General features: G+C 50.4%; 1 protein-coding gene across 1 annotated transcript; it reads left to right on the plus strand.

Annotated features, from left to right (window-relative positions):
* Positions 1-2,421: 2,421 nt before the first annotated feature.
* On the plus strand, positions 2,422-15,249 carry LOC140720243 (zinc-binding protein A33-like). Its single transcript, XM_073035123.1, has 6 exons — positions 2,422-2,868; positions 2,947-3,042; positions 3,912-4,145; positions 5,173-5,195; positions 5,292-5,410; positions 14,634-15,249. Exons 1-6 carry the CDS (start codon positions 2,458-2,460, stop codon positions 15,164-15,166), a joined length of 1,416 nt encoding a protein of 471 aa, XP_072891224.1. The 5' UTR covers positions 2,422-2,457; the 3' UTR covers positions 15,167-15,249.
* The last annotated feature ends 3,755 nt before the right edge of the window (positions 15,250-19,004 follow it).

Below are 19,004 nucleotides of genomic sequence, written 5' to 3' on the forward strand. Positions count from 1 at the left end.
CCGTCGTGGCACAAGAGAAGGCCGTGGACTGTCAGGTCGGAATGGGAATGAGAATTGGAAGTAAAATGTTCCATCTTTGGCAGATGGAGCAGAGGAGTTTGATGAAGCAGAACCCCAGTTTACAACAGGTCTCACCAGTGTAGAGGAGGCTGCATTGGGAGCGGCAGACCAAATAAATGACCCAGCAGATGACGTGTTGCCTCACCTGGAAGGACATTTTGGGTCCTCGAATGGAGGTGAGGGAGGAGGTGAATAGGTACTTTGGCCACTTGCAGGGTTAAGTATCAGGAGTGAGACTAGTGGGGAGAGTGAATGGACAAGGGAGTCATGGAGGGAGTGATCCTTGCGGAAAGTAGAGAAGGGAGGAGGTAAAGATGAATTTGGTGATCGGATACCATGACTATGTGGCTAGGCACAGCTCAAATACCATCCATATACCTGCTGATGATACAACTATTGTTGGCAGAATCTCAGGTGGTGACGAGAGGGCGTACAGGAGTGAGATATACCAACTAGTGGAGTGGTGTCGCAGCAACAACCTGGCACTCAACGTCAGTAAGACGAAAGAGCTGATTGTGGACTTCAGGAAGGGTAAGATGAAGGAACACGTAGAGTGAGCAGTTTGAAGTTCCTGAGTGTGAAGATCTCTGAGGACCTAACACTCAGAAACATCTATAGATGTACCGTGGAGAGCATTCTGACAGGCTGCATCACTGTCTGGTATGGGGGGGGGGGGTGGGGGTGGGGGGGGGGAGGGTGCTACTGCACAGGACCGAAAAAAGCTGCAGAGGGTCATAAATTTAGTCGGCTCCATCTTGCGTACCAGCCTTCAAAGTATCCAAGACGTCTTCAAGGAGCGGTGTCTCTGAGTCAGCGTCCTTTATTGAGGACCCCCAGCACCTAGGACATGCCCTTTTCTCACTGTTACCATCAGGGAGGAGGTACAGAAGCCTGAAGGCACACACTCTGGAATTCAGGAACAGCTTCTTCCCCTCTGCATCCGATTCCTAAATGCACATATTGAACCCATTAACACTACCACACGTTGTTAATATATATTTCTGTTTTTGCACAGTTTTTAATCTATTCAACATACATATACTGTAATTGATTTACATATATATATAGATAGATATTGTACTTCTATATTATGTATTGCATTGAACTGTTGCTGCTAAGTTAACAAAATACAGTACATGACACATGACACATGCCGGTGAGAATAAACCTGATTCTGATTCTGAGATGGTGGAGGTTTATGGAGGATGAGGTGATGGATGCAGACACTTACGTGCTGGTAGGTTAGGACAAGAGGAACTCTATCACTGTTGAGGCAGAGGGAAGATGAGGTGAGCACAGATGTTCGGGAAATGAAGGAGATGCAGGTAAGGGCAACATCAGTAGCGGAGGAAAGGAAACCCTGTTCTTTACAGAGGAGGACATACCTGATGTTCTGGAAGGGGAAACTGCATTCTGGGAACAGATACAGTGGAAATGAAGGAATTTAGAAAAGTTACAGGAGACTGGGTGGGAAGAGGTATAGTCAAGCTACCTGTGGGAATCAGTAGCTTTATAAAATATGTCAGTTGACAGTTTGTTTCCAGAGATGGAGGCAGAGAGAAGGGCAAAGGGGAGGGAGGTGTTTGAAATGGACCAAGTGAGTTCAAGTGCAGGGTGGAAGTTAGTGGCAAAGTTGATGAAATTGATAAACTCAGCATGGGTGCATGAAGCAGCACCAATGCAGTCATTAATGTTTCTGAGGAAGATTTGGGGAGCGTTACTGGGGAAGGACTGGAACATAGGCTGTTCTTCGACAGGCATTACTGGGGCTCATGCGGATAACCGTGGATAGCCCTCGAGTCTGGAGAAGGTGGGAGGAGCTGAAGGAAAATTGGTGAGGGTGAGCACCAGTCCTTCCAGATGGAGAGGAACTGGTTTGTTCTTTTATTGAGAAAGAAACAGAGAGCTGTAAGGCCTTCTTGATGGGGGATAGAAGTTATAACTGGACATCCATGGTGAAGATGAGGCGGTCAGTGCCTGGGAATTGAAAATTGCTGAGGAGATTGAGGGCATGAGAAGTGTCGCGGATGTGGGTTGGGAGGGATTGACCTGAAGGGTTTAGAATGGAGTCAATGTATGAGGACAAGTTCAGTGGGGCTGGAGCAGGCAGGGACATAGGCCAACTGTCTGTCTCGCTTTTCAGGAATTGTCCCTTTCACTTGTACTTTATACTGATCCAGGCTCCGCGCTCCGGGTTCATTTATATTCAGACCTCTTTAATGTGTTTCTGATCCCACCCTGACGTGGAAATTGCCGCGATTCCTGCCCAGAGAACACTTGGAGCAACGTTGTTCATTCCCGAGACTGCAGCGCGCCTACTGGACATTCCCGGTACTGCCGGGTTCAGCAGCTCCCCGAAAGTGAAGGATCCTGAACCAGGAAGTACCGGGAGTTAACATGGCTTCGAAAGGACGGGTCGAGAGTTGGACCGAGGAGGTAATTTGTCCCATCTGCCTGGATTTCTTCACCGATCCGGTGTCACTGGAGTGTGGTCACTACTTCTGCCGCTCCTGTATCACACGGTGTTGGGAAAGGGAGAAGAGAAACTCCTGCCCGGAATGTAGAGAGGAGTTTGCAGACCGCAGCCTCAAGGTCAATCGGGTTTTAGCAAATCTGTCTGAGAAAGCTCGAAAACTAAACCTGAATCCGAAAGGGAAGGAAAGTAAACGTTACTGCGAGGAACATGGGGAAGAACTGAAGCCGTTTTGTGAGACGGACAAGACACTGATCTGCCTGATCTGTGCGACTGCGCGGGAACACAAGCCTCACAACTTCATGCCGGTTAACGAAGCCGTTAAAATTTACAAGGTAAAAATAACTCGCTTTCGATTGTCTGTTTATGTTGTCTTTTTGTTTTGACTAATCCATTAACTCTTTAATTCCCAGGATCGGGTTAAATCTTCCTTGGACTCTCTCGCAAAAAAGAAATCAGACTTTCAGGAAATGGAGCAGCAACAGAAAGAGAAGATTTCTGGAGTTCGGGTGAGGCATTTCTGAGCAGAATTTACAATCTTGTTGTGTAGTTTTGTTCCCTTTAATGCAGAATAGCAGAGTATCGCAGCTCAGTAACCTGGGCTCGATCCTAACCTCTGGTGCTGTCTCCGTGGAGTTTGCACGTTCTCTCTGTAACCAGTACCTTCTTTTAGCCGACAATCAACTCAATGTGGGATTTACAGATACTGTAGTTGTAAACTGATTTAAACCAGACGGATGTTTTGATTGTTCAGTAAATTGGCTACTGTAATTAACCCCGTGAAGGGGTATTGTATGTGAATCAGGTGGGAGTTAATAGGTCAGTGAGGAAGACTGGGTTTCAGGGAAATGTGATTGAATATCTGGGAACCACTCACTTGCTGCCTGTTATGCCACTGGAGTTTGGGACAGCAATGAAGGTCCTCCATCTCCGGCAGTGTTCATGTCTTCATTCAACATGTCAGTAGCTGCTTCTCGGTTTTCACTACTGTCAGTCATGCAGATCCTGAGTGGAGAGTCAGGAATAACATGGCACTCAGATGTAGAAAGACTCTTCATTGTTTCCGTAACAATTTTGTTTTACCAGTCAGTATTGTTAGCCCTGAGCTGAACCCATGAACCTGGAGGACCAGTGGACCACTCTTACTCTGGCCTCTACCCTTTGACCTGTTTGACATGGGTGACCCCACCAAGAGTCAAAGCATAAAGCCCACATTCCAGCCAACAGAGTTCTTTGGGTCATTGAGGCACACAAGCCTCCAAACCCAACGGCAAGGTTGTGGTCCTCTTGGATGATAATGGGCTGGACAGACCCTTCCATATCATAAGGAAATACATCAGGGCCAAATAATAAACCAGCCTCTCCTTTCATTCGACAGGAACAGTCACAAAATGTTCAGTCCCACATCACATCCCAGTTTGATGAACTGCGCCGGATTATCACCAAGAAAGAGCAGCGCGCACTCCGAGATCTCAGGGAAGAAGAGGAGAGGATTCTAAATCCAATGGAGAAAAATCTTTGTGAGATTCAAGAGAAGTTAAATTCTATTCAGGAGGAAATCTCTGAGTTACAGACACGGATGGATCAGAAAGACAATGTGATATTCCTCATGGTGAGAGATTTCAGTTTGGTTCTGTAAAAGTACATAGTCACAAAATGATGTATTTTAACTCAGTGTGGGATTTACAGATACTGGAGTTGTAAACTGATTGAAACCAGACGGATGTTTTGACTGTTCAGGGTTGTTGTCTCCAAACCGGCCTCTCACAACATCTGTACATCGCTGGACAGTCTGCATCCTTCTCGGGAATGTTTACTCTGATCGTAGCACTGAGCCAGTGATCACTTCTGTGATTCCCACGTATAATATCCACTGAGACTCAGAGTAACATCCCATTACAGTCACAGACTGTGAGTGTGTCTGGTGCAGTGGGTGTGAGTCCCTCTCTGTTGATCGGTGGGAACTGAGGTTGAATTCCAGAATGTGACCTACACATCGGATTTACCATCTATATCTGGTTTGTATCAGGTTCATTGTTCTGGAGAATTTTGCACTGTCTTTTGTTTTTCAGAAATATTCTTCATCAGATTATATCCCATTTTCATCAGAGACAGGACTTTCAGTCCATTCTCTCCTATCAGTTTCCCTGGTGCACAAGCCTCCTCCCACCTACTCACCACACCCAGTAACAGTGTCCCCAACTCCATGGTCCCTCATGTGATTATCCAGCTTCCCCATTACATTCAATCTCTGCTGTTCCACTTCAGCCACTCCTGTAGCAGTGAGTTCCACATTCTCTTCACTACATTTCTTGTGGGATTTATTAACGACCAACTGATGTTTTATCTTTGACTTATTGTCTCCACACAAGCAGAAATATTTTCAATCAAATACATTCAGAATCTTAAAACCTGTCCAGTCTCTCCTGTAAGTTCCTTCTCTCTGTTATCGTATAATTCTCATAAATATTCCTTGTACTTTCTCCCATGGTTCAATGTCCCTCTTTCTCTGTTCGTGTTAGTGGGAATGAGTTCAGTGGGAATTTTCAGCAGTTTTTAATAACTTGTCTCAGATTCCTGCTGTTCGGATGCCGATGGTCAGTCTCAGTCAATTGAGACCTGTGTTTGATTTATTTCAGGAGGAAGCTCGTCGGAAGAGGAGGTAGGACATGGTCTTGACCGAAACTCTGTATGGATTTGTAAAATAGTTCAAATATTACTGATGCTCAGTTTATAACCATCTGTATAATATTTACAGGATTAGTGTGGATACCCACACATTGTCAGTGACAGATGGTGCCCTATTGGTTGAAAAATTCCATCACCCCTATTTGCTCGACATAGCATCGGAAGAAGTGATTGGCGGCATTAAACACGGTAAGACATAAGATTCATTTGTGCTTGTTTATGAGACACTACTAAGTCATAATTAGATGCCAAATATGGCTTGTCAATGACCTTCTGAAAATCCAAGTACACGACATCAACTGGTTCTCCTTTGTTTATCTGGCTTGTTATTTCAGACTAACTGGCCTAGAGTTTCCTTTATTGTCTCTCTCTTCTTGAACAGTGGAGTGACATTTGCAAATTTCCAGTCTTCCAGAACCATTGAAGAATCCAGTGATTCTTGAAGGATCGTTACAAATGCCTCCATGATCTCTTCAGCCACCTCTTTCTGAACTCTGGCATGTACACTGTCTCGTCCAGGTGACAGCTACCTAAAGATCTTTCCGTTTCCCAAGAACCTGTTCTCTAGTAATGCTGTGCTGCCTTTATGGCAGTTATTTAGTTTATAATATTTTTGCGTAGTAATTTGTTAGCTTTTTTTTTAGTTAAAGTTAGGATTGTTTAAATCAATCGATTTGTCTGTAATACATCGCGGCTGCGGTGACGTCACATCCGGGTTCGCCGCGTCTTGTGGGGAATTACCGGTTTGAGATTCACGCAAGGGTGGGGGTCACTCACATGTGCCACCATAACGCTGACTAGGGTCTCTCTATGCACCAAAGACACAGTGAAAGCAACGCTTTTTCACCATGCGTTAATGTGAAGAGTGAACAGTAAATGGTTAATCTTACTGCGGTCTCGTTTGCATTGATTCTGGTTTATCTCGACGTTTACCTCGGCGTTACTTCACACCCGAGCGAGAACGTTACAAATGCTAACTTCACGCCTGGCACGTCGCCTGACACTTGGAACTTCCACCATACTGCTAGTGTCTTCCACAGTGAAGACTGATGCAAAATACGTCTTCAGTTCATCCACCCTTTCGTTGTCCCCCATTACTACCTCTCCAGCATTGTTTTCCAGCAGTCCGATATCCACTCTTGCCTCTCTCTAATCCAGAGATTAGGACCTCCTGGGTACTAATTTCTGGATTGCTGCCTGTGCCACGTGCCAGTGAGGGTAGAAACACGATGATCTGGCAGGTAAATGTGTGGCTGAGAAGCTGGTGCAGGGGGGGCAGGCTTCAGGTTCTTGGATCATTGGGATCCCCCTGGGGGAGGTGTGACCTGATCAGAAGTGATGGGTTGCACCTGAACCCAAGGGGGACCAATATTCTTGCGGGCAGGTTTGTTGGAGCTATTGGGGAGGGTTTAAACTAATTTTGTAGGGGGGTGGGAACTGGAGTGAAGGGACTCAGGATAGGACGGATGGTAAAAATGGTAATGATAGCCTGCAGTCAGACTGTCAGGAAGGACAGGCAGGTGATGGAACTCAGTTGCAGCCAACAGGCTGAGTATCAAACCTTTAGGGATGCAGAATCAGAAAGGACAGCAAATACGGTACTCAATGTGTTGTATCTAAATGCACGTAGTGTAAGAAATAAAGTGGATGATCTTGTTGCACGATTACAGATTGCCAGGTATGATGTTGTGGCCGTCACTGAATTGTGGCTGAAGGATGGTTGTAGTTGGAAGCTGAATGTCCAGGGTTACATATTTTATCGGAGTGATAGGAAGGTAGGCAGAGGGGGTGGTGTGGCTCTACTGGTAAAGATTGCATCAAATCAGTAGAAGGATGTGACATAGGATTGGAAGATATTGAATCCTTGTGGGTTGAGTTCAGAAACAGCAAGGGTAAAAGGACGTTGATGGCAGTTATACACAGGCCTCCAACAGAGCTGGGCGGTGGACCACAGATTACAACAGGAAATAGAAAAGCTGTGTCAAAAGGGCAATGTTCTGGTAGTCATGGGAGATTTTAACATGCAGGTTGATTGGGAAAATCAGGTTGATAATGGATCTCAAGAGTGATTCTGTTGAATCCCTAAGAGATGGCATTTAAAGCAGTTTGTCATTGAGCCTACTAGGGGATCAGCTATACTGGATTGGCTGTTACGTAATGAACCAGAGGCGATTAGGGAGCTGAAGGTAAAAAACCCTGAGGAACCAGTGATCACAGTGTGATTGAGTTTAACTTGAAATTTGATAGAGAGAAAGTAAAGTAGCAGTCGCCAACCCGTTAATCACAATCGACTGGTCGATCTTTGAGACTTTCCCAGTAGATCCCGAAAAAAATTCAAAAATAAATACACACATACTGTTGAAAGATTGATTCCGGGTTGCAGGGTTTTGTTCCGTTCTTTCTGCCCAGTACGCGTGTGTGTAGCTCCCCCGCATTGCACAGTGTAATTCAACACGTACAAACACACTGGATGGACTCAGCAGGTCGGGCAGCGTCCGTTGAAATGAACAGTCAACCTGCTGATTGCTGAGTTCATCCAGCTTGTTTGTACGTGTTGATGTGACCACAGCATCTGCAGTGTACTTTGTGTTTACACAGTGTAATTCAGTGGTCCCCAACCACCGGGCCGCGAGGAAACGATACGAGTCAGCTGCACCTTTCCTCATTCCCTGTCTTGCCCACTGTTAAACTTGAACCCACGCGAGGTCATCAGTCGCCTAAACGCAGTGATACCCTTGTGCCAGGAATCACTGGTTCGCCTCACGCGGCCGGCGAGAAGTGCCGTTGGTACTGGCCTGGAGCGCGGAGAGGTGGGCGCCGCCTCTAAACCTGTTCACCACACCGAATGCTCGTGGGGAACCCGGTGCTAAAATATTCACAGACGATCTAATTCGGGCTCAGGGTTCCGTAAGTAGCAGAGCAGCTACCGCGCTGCGATCTACTGAAACAAACTTTTGTCGGCCGATAGATCCTACAAGGGGGGCGGGCAGGCGCCCTGTCACACTCCCCGCTCTGTCGCTTTCTCCGGACTGGAACCGGCACGGGGACCTCCGGCCCTGACCTTGTCCTCTCACCCCACCCACGACCAGCCGCACCCGGCCAGGGTGTCTGGCGGAGGGCGGGCGGGCGGAGGCTGCAGTTTGGGCCTGGAGGCTGTCTAATGAGGCAGTGAAATCCTCAAAACTGCTTCGGTACCTTGAGTCCAAGCACCCTGCACTTAAAGACAAACCCGCTGAGTTTTTTGAGTGGAGAAAACGTGAGCAAGTGGGACAGAATCTAAGTGCCAAGAGCCGCGAAAACTAATTTGTGGAGTAGACTGGACATAAGGAACCTGTATCGAGTATCGCTGTATTCCAGTCGTGTTTAATCCCCAACCCCACCACCCCCCCGTCGGCCGGTCGGCAAGAATATTGTCAATATTAAACCAGTCCGCGATGCAAAAAAGGGTGTGTACCCCTGGTGCTTAAACAATATTTCTACTTCCAGGTTGCGGGGTTTTACTTCCGGTCTTTTCTGCCCCAGTGCGCATGTGTGTAACTAATCAATCTGGGGGTCGATGTCAGCTTTGACTATGACCGAGGTAGGGGATCTTGGGCTTAAAAAGTTTGGTGATCACTAAAGGAAAGGCTGATGTAGCAGTATTTCAGTGGAGTAAGGGAAATGACAGTGGTATGAGACAGGAGTTGGCCAAAGTAGATTGGAAAGAGCTGCTGGCAGGGATGTCAGCAGAGCAGCAATGGTGTGTGTTTCTGGGGAAATGAGGAAGCTGCAGGACGTGAGTATGTTTTCATCTCTTCCAAAAACGAAGAAATACTCAAATTGTAAAATAGTATAACCATGACTGACAAGGGATGTCAAAACTATTGTAAAAGCAAAAGAAAAGACATACAACAAAGCAAAAATTAGTGGGATGATAGTGGATTGGGAAGTTTTTAAAAACCTAAACAGAGCAACTAAAACAATCATTAGAAAGGAAAAGATGAAATGTGAAAGCAAGCGAGCAAATAATATCAAAGTGGATGGTAAAAGTTTTTTCACGTATGTTAAAAATAAAAGAGAAATGAGAGTGGATATGGGACCGCCAGAAAATGAGGCAGGAAAAATAATAACAGGGGACAAGGAGATGGCGGATGAACTAAATGACTATTTTGCATCAGTCTTCACTGTGGAAGACACTAACAGTATGCCTGATGTAGTGTGTGAAGGAAGAGAAGTGGCTGCAGTTACTATTACAAGAGAGAAGGTGCTCAAAAAGCTGAAAGACCTAAAGGTACATAAGTCACCTGGACCACAGGAACTGCACCCGAGGGTTCTGAAAGATGTAGTATTAGAGATTATGGTGGCATTAGAAATGACCTTTCAAAAATGATTGGAGTCTGGCATGGTGTCAGGGGAGTGGAAAATTCTTTAAGAAAGGAGGAAGGCAGCAGAAAGGAAATTATAGACCAGTTAGCCTGACCTCAGTGGTTGAGAAGAAGTTTGAGTCAATTGTTAAGGATGAGGTGATGGAGCACATGGTGACACAGGACGTCGTGATACAGGACAAGATGGTATAAAATCAGCATGGTTTCCTTCAGGGAAAATCCTGCCTGACAAACCTGTTGGAATTCTTTGAGCAGATTACAAGTAGGATGGATAAAGGGGATGTAGTGGATGTTGTATATTTGGACATTCAGAAGGCCTTTGATAAGGTGCCACACATGAGGCTGCTTCCCAAGTTAAGAGCCCGTGGTATTATAGGGAAGTTGCTGACATGGTTAGACATTGGGAGGCAGGGCTTCAGGGAGCCTAGAAGCAGCACACGTAATTGTTCACAAGTACTGATGACCAGCGGCAGTTTTTGGCAATGGACCTACACAATCCACTACGACCCTGGAAAATGGTTCACCAAACGCAGGTATCGGCCGAAGTGGTGCCTTAGGGATGGCCTGATTAGGTTTTCCCACCACCTGGCACGTATGACACCTTCTACAGTAATTTACAATATCTTTCCTCACGTTAGGCCAATAAAATCCCCTCATCATCCTGTGCACTGTTTTCTTTACTCCGAAATGTCCACCTAAAGGCATCTTATGGGCCGGGTTTAAAACTTAAGCCCTGTAAACTTTTGGAACCACTACCTGATGCACAATAGCCCAATCCTCACTTGCAGGCACAGTGGCTGATCTCCACTTCCTCATCAACACCCCATCTTTAAGGTAATATCCCACTGACTTTCTGAATTTCATCCTCAGAGAGAGCTCTCTCTTTTAAAGCCATAATTTCAGGATCTTTATTTAGTTCTTCTATAAATTCCCTCCTCAATAAAGACGTCTTTCTCATCCTACTTACTCTCCTCAGCCTTACTACCCTCTAAGTCCTGTTGGTTTAGGGACAGTAGGAAAGTCTAGATAAATCAATATTCGCATCAGCAGCCTTTTCCGACATGCTTCTAGTTACTACGCAGGGGGGATACACATCAGCATCTATGGGCGGGCCCTCAGCAGCAGCAGGCTCACTGGCTAGCTGAACTGCTGGGTAAACATGCCCACCTGCAAGGTCATTTCCGAGTAAGAGATCAACATTGTCTATCAGTAGTTCAGACCGCACCCCTATTGTGACTGGTCCAGATACCAAGTCGCATTTCAGAATTATCTTATGCAAAGGCACGGTTTCAGTCCCCTTTCCAATACCTTTGATAATATTCACCACCATATAACCATATAACAATTACAGCATGGAAACAGGCCATCTCGGCCCTTCTAGTCCGTGCTGAACACTTACTCTCACCTAGTCCCACTGACCCGCACTCAGCCAATAACCCTCCGTTCCTTTCCTGTCCATATACCTATCCAATTTTACTTTAAATGACAATACCGAACCTGCCTTTACCACTTCTACTGGAAGCTCATTCCACACAGCTACCACTCTCTGAGTAAAGAAATTCCCCATTGTGTTACCCTTAAACTTTTGCCCCCTAACTCTCAAATCTCGATCTCAGCACCGAACTCCAAAACACTCTTTAATATCAGTGACTGAAAAGCTCCAGTATCGCTCCAGATTCTCACTGGAACCGGAGTTGATCCCTCCTTCACAGACACAAACCCATTTGAAATAAATCTCTCAAATCCCTCTTGAACTCGGTCAGACCCCTCCTTCTTCAGCGGTGTTTTAACCGTCTGAACGCAGGCATTTGGGGTTTTCTCTCTCTCTGTCCCTTTTTCCCTTTTCATAGCAAAACAATTGGATGCCGCATGACCAGGCTTCCCACAAAAGTAACACTTGAAACTGGGAAATTTTTCTTTTGACTGCTTCCCTTCCTCCTGACTTTTATCACTAGTCCCCGGTTTACTCTCTGGTTTAGCCGGTGGGTTATCTTTGTTATCCCTGCTACTCCTTTGGTAGCTCTTGCTCGGGAAAAACTTTACCTTGTGGGTTAAAGCATACTCGTCTGCTAACTTAGCAGACTCTGACAGAATCTCAGCCTCTCTCTCATTCAGGTACGTCATTATGTTGTCAGCGACCCGGGTTCATGTCCCGTTACTGCCTGTCAGGAGTTTGTACGTTCTCCCATGACCACGTGGGTTTCTTCCAGGTGTTCTAGTTGCACAGTCCAAACCTGTACTGGTTGGCAGGTTAATTGGTCATTGTAACTTGTCCCATGGTCAGGCTCGGATTAAATCAGGGGTTGCTGGGTGGTAGGGGTCATTGTAACTTGTCCCATGGTCAGGCTCGGATTAAATCAGGGGTTGCTGGGTGGTGGGGGTCATTGTAACTTGTCCCATGGTCAGGCTCGGATTAAATCAGGGGTTGCTGAGTGGTGGGGGTCATTGTAACTTGTCCCATGGTCAGGCTCGGATTAAATCGGGTTGCTGGGTGGTGGGGGTCATTGTAACTGGTCCCATGGTCAGGCTCGGATTGAATCAGGGGTTGCTGGGTGGTGGGGGTCATTGTAACTTGTCCCATGGTCAGGCTCGGATTAAATCGGGGGTGCTGGGTGGTGGGGGTCATTGTAACTTGTCCCATGGTCAGGCTCGGATTAAATCAGGGGTTGCTGGGTGGTGGGGGTCATTGTAACTTGTCCCATGGTCAGGCTCGGATTAAATCAGGGATTGCTGGGTGGTGGGGGTCATTGTAACTTGTCCCATGGTCAGGCTCGGATTAAATCAGGGGTTGCTGGGTGGTGGGGGTCATTGTAACTTGTCCCATGGTCAGGCTCGGATTAAATCAGGGGTTGCTGGGTGGTGGGGGTCATTGTAACTTGTCCCATGGTCAGGCTCGGATTAAATCAGGGATTGCTGGGTGGTGGGGGTCATTGTAACTTGTCCCATGGTCAGGCTCGGATTAAATCAGGGGTTTCTGGGTGGTGGGGGTCATTGTAACTTGTCCCATGGTCAGGCTCGGTTAAATCAGGGGTTGCCGGGTGGTGTGTGTCATTGTAACTTGTCCCATGGTCCGGCTTGGATTAAATCGGGGTTGCTGGGTGGTGGGGGTCATTGTAACTTGTCCCATGGTCAGGCTCGGATTAAATCAGGGGTTACTGGGTGGTGGGGGTCCTTGTAACTTGTCCCATGGTCAGGCTGGGATTAAATCAGAGATTGCTGGGTGGTGGGAGTCATTGTAACTTGTCCCATGGTCAGGCTCGGATTAAATCAGGGGTTGCTCGGTAGTGGGGGTCATTGTAACTTGTCCCATGGTCAGGCTCGGATTAAATCAGGGGTTGCTGGGTGGTGGGGGTCATTGTAACTTGTTCAATGGTCGGGCTCTGATTAAATCAGGGATTGCTGGGTGGTGGGGGTCATTGTAACTTGTCCCATGGTCGGGCTCGGATTAAATCAGGGGTTGTTGGGTGGTGGGGGTCATTGTAACTTGTTCCATGGTCAGGCTCGGATTAAATCAGGGGTTGCTGGGTGGTGGGGGTCATTGTAACTTGTCCCATGGTCAGGCTCTGATTAAATCAGGGATTGCTGGGTGGTGGGGGTCATTGTAACGTCCCATGGTCAGGCTCTGATTAAATCAGGGATTGCTGGGTGGTGGGGGTCATTGTAACTTGTCCCATGGTCGGGCTCGGAATAAATCAGGGGTTGCTGGGTGGTGGGGGTCATTGTAACTTGTCCCATGGTTAGGCTCGGATTAAATCAGGGGTTGCTGGGTGGTGGGGGTCATTGTAACTTGTCCCATGGTTAGGCTCGGATTAAATCAGGGGTTGCTGGGTGGTGGGGGTCATTGTAACTTGTCCCATGGTCAGGCTCGGATTAAATCAGGGGTTGCTGGGTGGTGGGGGTCATTGTAACTTGTCCCATGGTCAGGCTCGGATTAAATCAGGGATTGCTGGGTGGTGGGGGTCATTGTAACTTGTCCCATGGTCAGGCTCGGATTAAATCAGGGGTTGCTGGGTGGTGGGGGTCATTGTAACTTGTCCCATGGTCAGGCTCGGTTAAATCAGGGGTTGCCGGGTGGTGTGTGTCATTGTAACTTGTCCCATTGTCCGGCTTGGATTAAATCGGGGTTGCTGGGTGGTGGGGGTCATTGTAACTTGTCCCATGGTCAGGCTCGGATTAAATCAGGGGTTACTGGGTGGTGGGGGTCATTGTAACTTGTCCCATGGTCAGGCTCTGATTAAATCAGGGATTGCTGGGTGGTGGGGGTCATTGTAACTTGTCCCATGGTCAGGCTCTGATTAAATCAGGGATTGCTGGGTGGTGGGGGTCATTGTAACTTGTCCCATGGTCGGGCTCGGATTAAATCAGGGGTTGCTGGGTGGTGGGGGTCATTGTAACTTGTCCCATGGTCGGGCTCGGATTAAATCAGGGGTTGTTGGGTGGTGGGGGTCATTGTAACTTGTTCCATGGTCGGGCTCGGATTAAATCAGGGGTTGCTGGGTGGTGGGGGTCATTGTAACTTGTCCCATGGTCGGGCTCTGATTAAATCAGGGATTGCTGGGTGGTGGGGGTCATTGTAACTTGTCCCATGGTCGGGCTCTGATTAAATCAGGGATTGCTGGGTGGTGGGGGTCATTGTAACTTGTCCCATGGTCGGGCTCGGATTAAATCAGGGATTGCTGGGTGGTGGGGGTCATTGTAACTTGTCCCATGGTTAGGCTCGGATTAAATCAGGGGTTGCTGGGTGGTGGGGGTCATTGTAACTTGTCCCATGGTTAGGCTCGGATTAAATCAGGGGTTGCTGGGTGGTGGGGGTCATTGTAACTTGTCCCATGGTTAGGCTCGGATTAAATCAGGGGTTGCTGGGTGGTGGGGGTCATTGTAACTTGTCCCATGGTCAGGCTTGGATTAAATCAGGGGTTGCTGGGCGGTGGGGGTCATTGTAACTTGTCCCATGGTCAGGCTCGGATTAAATCAGGAGTTGCTGGGTGGTGGGGGTCATTGTCTCCCCCGGTCCTGGGGACTCTCTAATTCTCTGCTTCTCCCCCCAGTCTCTGTCACCTTGGATGTGGAAACGGCAAATTCGCTGCTCGAGGTGTCTGAGGATCGGAAGAGTGTGAGACGGACCGAGACCCGGAGGAATCTCCCTGACACCAGGAAGAGGTTCACAGACTGGCTTTGTGTGCTGGGATCGAAGGGATTCACATCGGGGAGACATTACTGGGAGGTGGAGGTGACGGGGAATCGGCGCTGGGGTCTGGGAGTCGCCGCAGGGTCTGTGGAGAGGAAGGGAGGGGTCACAGTGAGTCCGGAGACCGGATTCTGGACCATCGGGCGGCTTGATGACGAGATGTGGGTTCTCACCTCCCCTGAATCCCGACTCCCTGCCGGTCCCATCCCCAGGAGGGTGGGAGTTTATCTCAGTTACGAGTCCGGGTCAGTTTCATTTTACAACGCAGAGACCAAGTCCCATCTCCTCACCTTCACTGGGAATAAATTCACGGAGAAACTTTATCCTTCCTTCGGGCCTTGGGATAAAAACCAGTGGCTGAGAATCTGCTCCGGTTCCGCTCCGGGTCTGTAAACGGGTCGGGTCCAGGACCGGCATCAGGAGTAAGTCTGTTGAAATATAAATGTGCGGAGAGTGAAATAAACACGATGTGAGAATTATCAGTCCATTAATTTTAACACGTTCACTGCATCCGTCAATGGAACGGAAACACTGCGGATTCAGCAGCAGCCGCGGGCGGCGGGTCCTGAGCTCCCCGGCTCCCCCGGGTGCTAAAGTCCACCATGACTGACAGGGTAACTGGGACAAGTGGTGGTGGTGCTGACTGGGAGAGGGAGATCAGGGTGAATCTTGGTAACACGGGACATGTAGTGGTGGTAACACACAAAGCGTCTGGGTCTCCCAACGTGTCGGGAAACATCTGTGGAGGGAAATGGGCAGGTGAGGGGTGGATCCAGGTGAGGGGTAATAGCTGAGGGAGGGTTGATAGATAAGGGAGGGGTGGAGTGTGGAAATCTGTCAGAAACTGGGAGGTGAGAGGTGTCAGGGACAAAGGGCTGAAGATTTTGGAATCTGACAGGAGGGGAAAGTGGACCCCGGAGTAAAGGGATGGAAGTGGGGAGGAGTGCGTGGGTGATGGACAGATGGAGAGGGTGGGGAGGAGTGTGTGGGTGATGGGCAGATGGAGAGGGTGGGGAAGGAGTGTGTGGGTGATGGACAGATGGAGAGGTGGGGAGGAGTGTGTGGGTGATGGGAAGAAGGTGAGGGTGGGGAGGAGTGTGTGGGTGATGGGAAGAAGGTGAGGGTGGGGAGGAGTGTGTGGGTGATGGGCAGATGGAGAGGGTGGGGAGGAGTGTGGGTGATGGACAGATGGAGAGTGTGGGGAGGAGTGTGTAGGTGATGGGAAGAAGGTGAGGGTGGGGAGGAGTGTGTGGGTGATGGGCAGATGGAGAGGGTGGGGAGGAGTGTGGGTGATGGGCAGATGGAGAGGGTGGGGAAGGAGTGTGTGGGTGATGGGCAGATGGAGAGGGTGGGGAAGGAGTGTGTGGGTGATGGACAGATGGAGAGGTGGGGAGGAGTGTGTAGGTGATGGGAAGAAGGTGAGGGTGGGGAGGAGTGTGTGGGTGATGGGCAGATGGAGAGGGTGGGGAGGAGTGTGTCGGTGATGGGCAGATGGAGAGGGTGGGGAGGAGTGTGTGGGTGATGGGCAGATGGAGAGTGTGGGGAGGAGTGTGTAGGTGATGGGAAGAAGGAGAGGGTGGGGAGGAGTGTGTGGGTGATGGGCAGATGGAGAGGGTGGGGAGGAGTGTGGGTGATGGGCAGATGGAGAGGGTGGGGAGGAGTGTGTGGGTGATGGGCAGATGGAGAGGGTGGGGAGGAGTGTGGGTGATGGGCAGATGGAGAGGGTGGGGAGGAGTGTGTGGGTGATGGGCAGATAGAGAGTGTGGGGAGGAGTGTGTAGGTGATGGGAAGAAGGAGAGGGTGGGGAGGAGTGTGTGGGTGATGGGCAGATGGAGAGGGTGGGGAGGAGTGTGTCGGTGATGGGCAGATGGAGAGGGTGTGGCGTAGTGTGGGTGATGGGCAGATGGAGAGGGTGGTGAGGAGTGTGGGTGATGGGCAGATGGAGGGGGTGGGGAGGAGTGTGTGGGTGATGGGCAGATGGAGAGGGTGGTGAGGAGTGTGGGTGATGGGCAGATGGAGGGGGTGGGGAGGAGTGTGTGGGTGATGGGCAGATGGAGAGGGTGTGGAGGAGTGTGGGTGATGGGCAGATGGAGGGGGTGGGGAGGAGTGTGTGGGTGATGGGCAGATGGAGAGGGTGGTGAGGAGTGTGGGTGATGGGCAGATGGAGGGGGTGGGGTGGAGTGTGTGGGTGATGGGCAGATGGAGAGGGTGGTGAGGAGTGTGGGTGATGGGCAGATGGAGGGGGTGGGGAGGAGTGTGTGGGTGATGGGCAGATGGAGAGGGTGTGGAGGAGTGTGGGTGATGGGCAGATGGAGAGGGTGGTGAGGAGTGTGGGTGATGGGCAGATGGAGGGGGTGGGGAGGAGTGTGTGGGTGATGGGCAGATGGAGAGGGTGTGGAGGAGTGTGTGGGTGGTGGGCAGATGGAGAGGGTGGGGAGGAGTGTGGGTGATGGGCAGATGGAGAGGATGGGGAGGAGTGTGTGGGTGATGGGCAGATGGAGAGTGTGGGGAGGAGTGTGTGAGTGATGGGCAGATGGAGAGGATGGGGAGGAGTGTGTGGGTGATGGGCAGATGGAGAGGGTGGGGAGGAGTGTGTGGGTGATGGGCAGATGGAGAGGGTGGGGAGGAGTGTGGGTGATGGGCAGATGGAGAGGGTGGGGAGGAGTGTGGGTGATGGGCAGATGGAGAGGATGGGGAGGAGTGTGTGGGTGATGGGCAGATGGAGAGGGTGGGGAGGAGTGTGTGGGTGACGGGCAGATGGAGTGGGTGGGGAGGAGTGTGTGGGTGGTGGGCAGATGGAGAGGGTGTGGAGTAGTGTGGGTGATGGGCAGATGGAGAGGGTGGGGGAGGAGTGTGTGGGTGGTGGGCAGATGGAGAGGGTCGGGGAGGAGTGTGTGGGTGGTGGGCAGATGGAGAGGGTGGGGGAGGAGTGTGAGGGTGACGGGCAGATGGAGAGGGTGGGGAGGAGTGTGTGGGTGATGGGCAGATGGAGACGGTGGGGAGGGGTGTGTGGGTGATGGGCAGATGGAAAGAGTGGGAGGAGTGTGTGAGTGATGGGCAGATGGAGAGGGTGGGGGAGGAGTGTGTGGGTGATGGGCAGATGGAGAGGGTGGGGTGGAGTGTGTGGGTGATGGGCAGTTGGAGAGGGTTGGGGAGGAGTGTGTAGGTGATGGGCTGATGGTGAGGGTGGGGAGGAGTGTGTAGGTGATGGGCAGATGGAGAAGGTGGGGAGGAGTGTGTAGGTGATGGGCAGATGGAGAAGGTGGGGAGGAGTGTGTAGGTGATGGGCTGATGGGGAGGGTGGGGAGGAGTGTGTGGGTGATGGGCAGATGGAGAGGGTGGGGAGGAGTTTGTGGGTGATGGGCAGAATGGGAGGGTGGGGAGGAGTGTGGGTGATGGGCAGATGGAGAGGGTGGGGAGGAGTGTGTGGGTGATGGGCAGATGGAGAGGGTGGGGAGGAGTGTGTGGGTGTTGGGCAGATGGAGACAGTGGGGAGGAGTTTGTGGGTGATGGGCAGAATGGGAGGGTGGGGAGGAGTGTGGGTGATGGGCAGATGGAGAGGGTGGGGAGGAGTGTGTGGGTGATGGGCAGATGGAGAGGGTGGGGAGGAGTGTGTGGGTGATGGGCAGATGGAGAGGGAGGTGGGGAGGAGTGTGTAGGTGATGGGAAGAAGGAGAGGGTGGGGAGGAGTGTGTGGGTGATGGGCAGATGGAGAGGGTGGGGAGGAGTGTGTGGGTGATGGGCAGATGGAGAGGGTGGGGAGGAGTGTGTGGGTGATGGGCAGATGGAGAGTGTGGGGAGGAGTGTGTAGGTGATGGGAAGAAGGAGAGGGTGGGGAGGAGTGTGTGGGTGATGGGCAGATGGAGAGGGTGGGGAGGAGTGTGTGGGTGATGGGCAGATGGAGAGGGTGGGGAGGAGTGTGTGGGTGATGGGCAGATGGAGAGGGTGGGGAGGAGTGTGGGTGATGGGCAGATGGAGAGGATGGGGAGGAGTGTGTGGGGGATGGGCAGATAGAGAGGGTGGGGAGGAGTGTGTGGGTGATGGGCAGATGGAGAGGGTGGGGAGGAGTGTGTGGGTGATGGGCAGATGGACAGGGTGGGGAGGAGTGTGTGGGTGATGGGCAGATGGAGAGGGTGGGGAGGAGTGTGGGTGATGGGCAGATGGAGAGGATGGGGAGGAGTGTGTGGGGGATGGGCAGATAGAGAGGGTGGGGAGGAGTGTGGGTGATGGG

The sequence above is a fragment of the Hemitrygon akajei genome, chromosome 2, assembly GCF_048418815.1.
Source record: "Hemitrygon akajei chromosome 2, sHemAka1.3, whole genome shotgun sequence".
NCBI lineage: Eukaryota > Metazoa > Chordata > Chondrichthyes > Myliobatiformes > Dasyatidae > Hemitrygon > Hemitrygon akajei.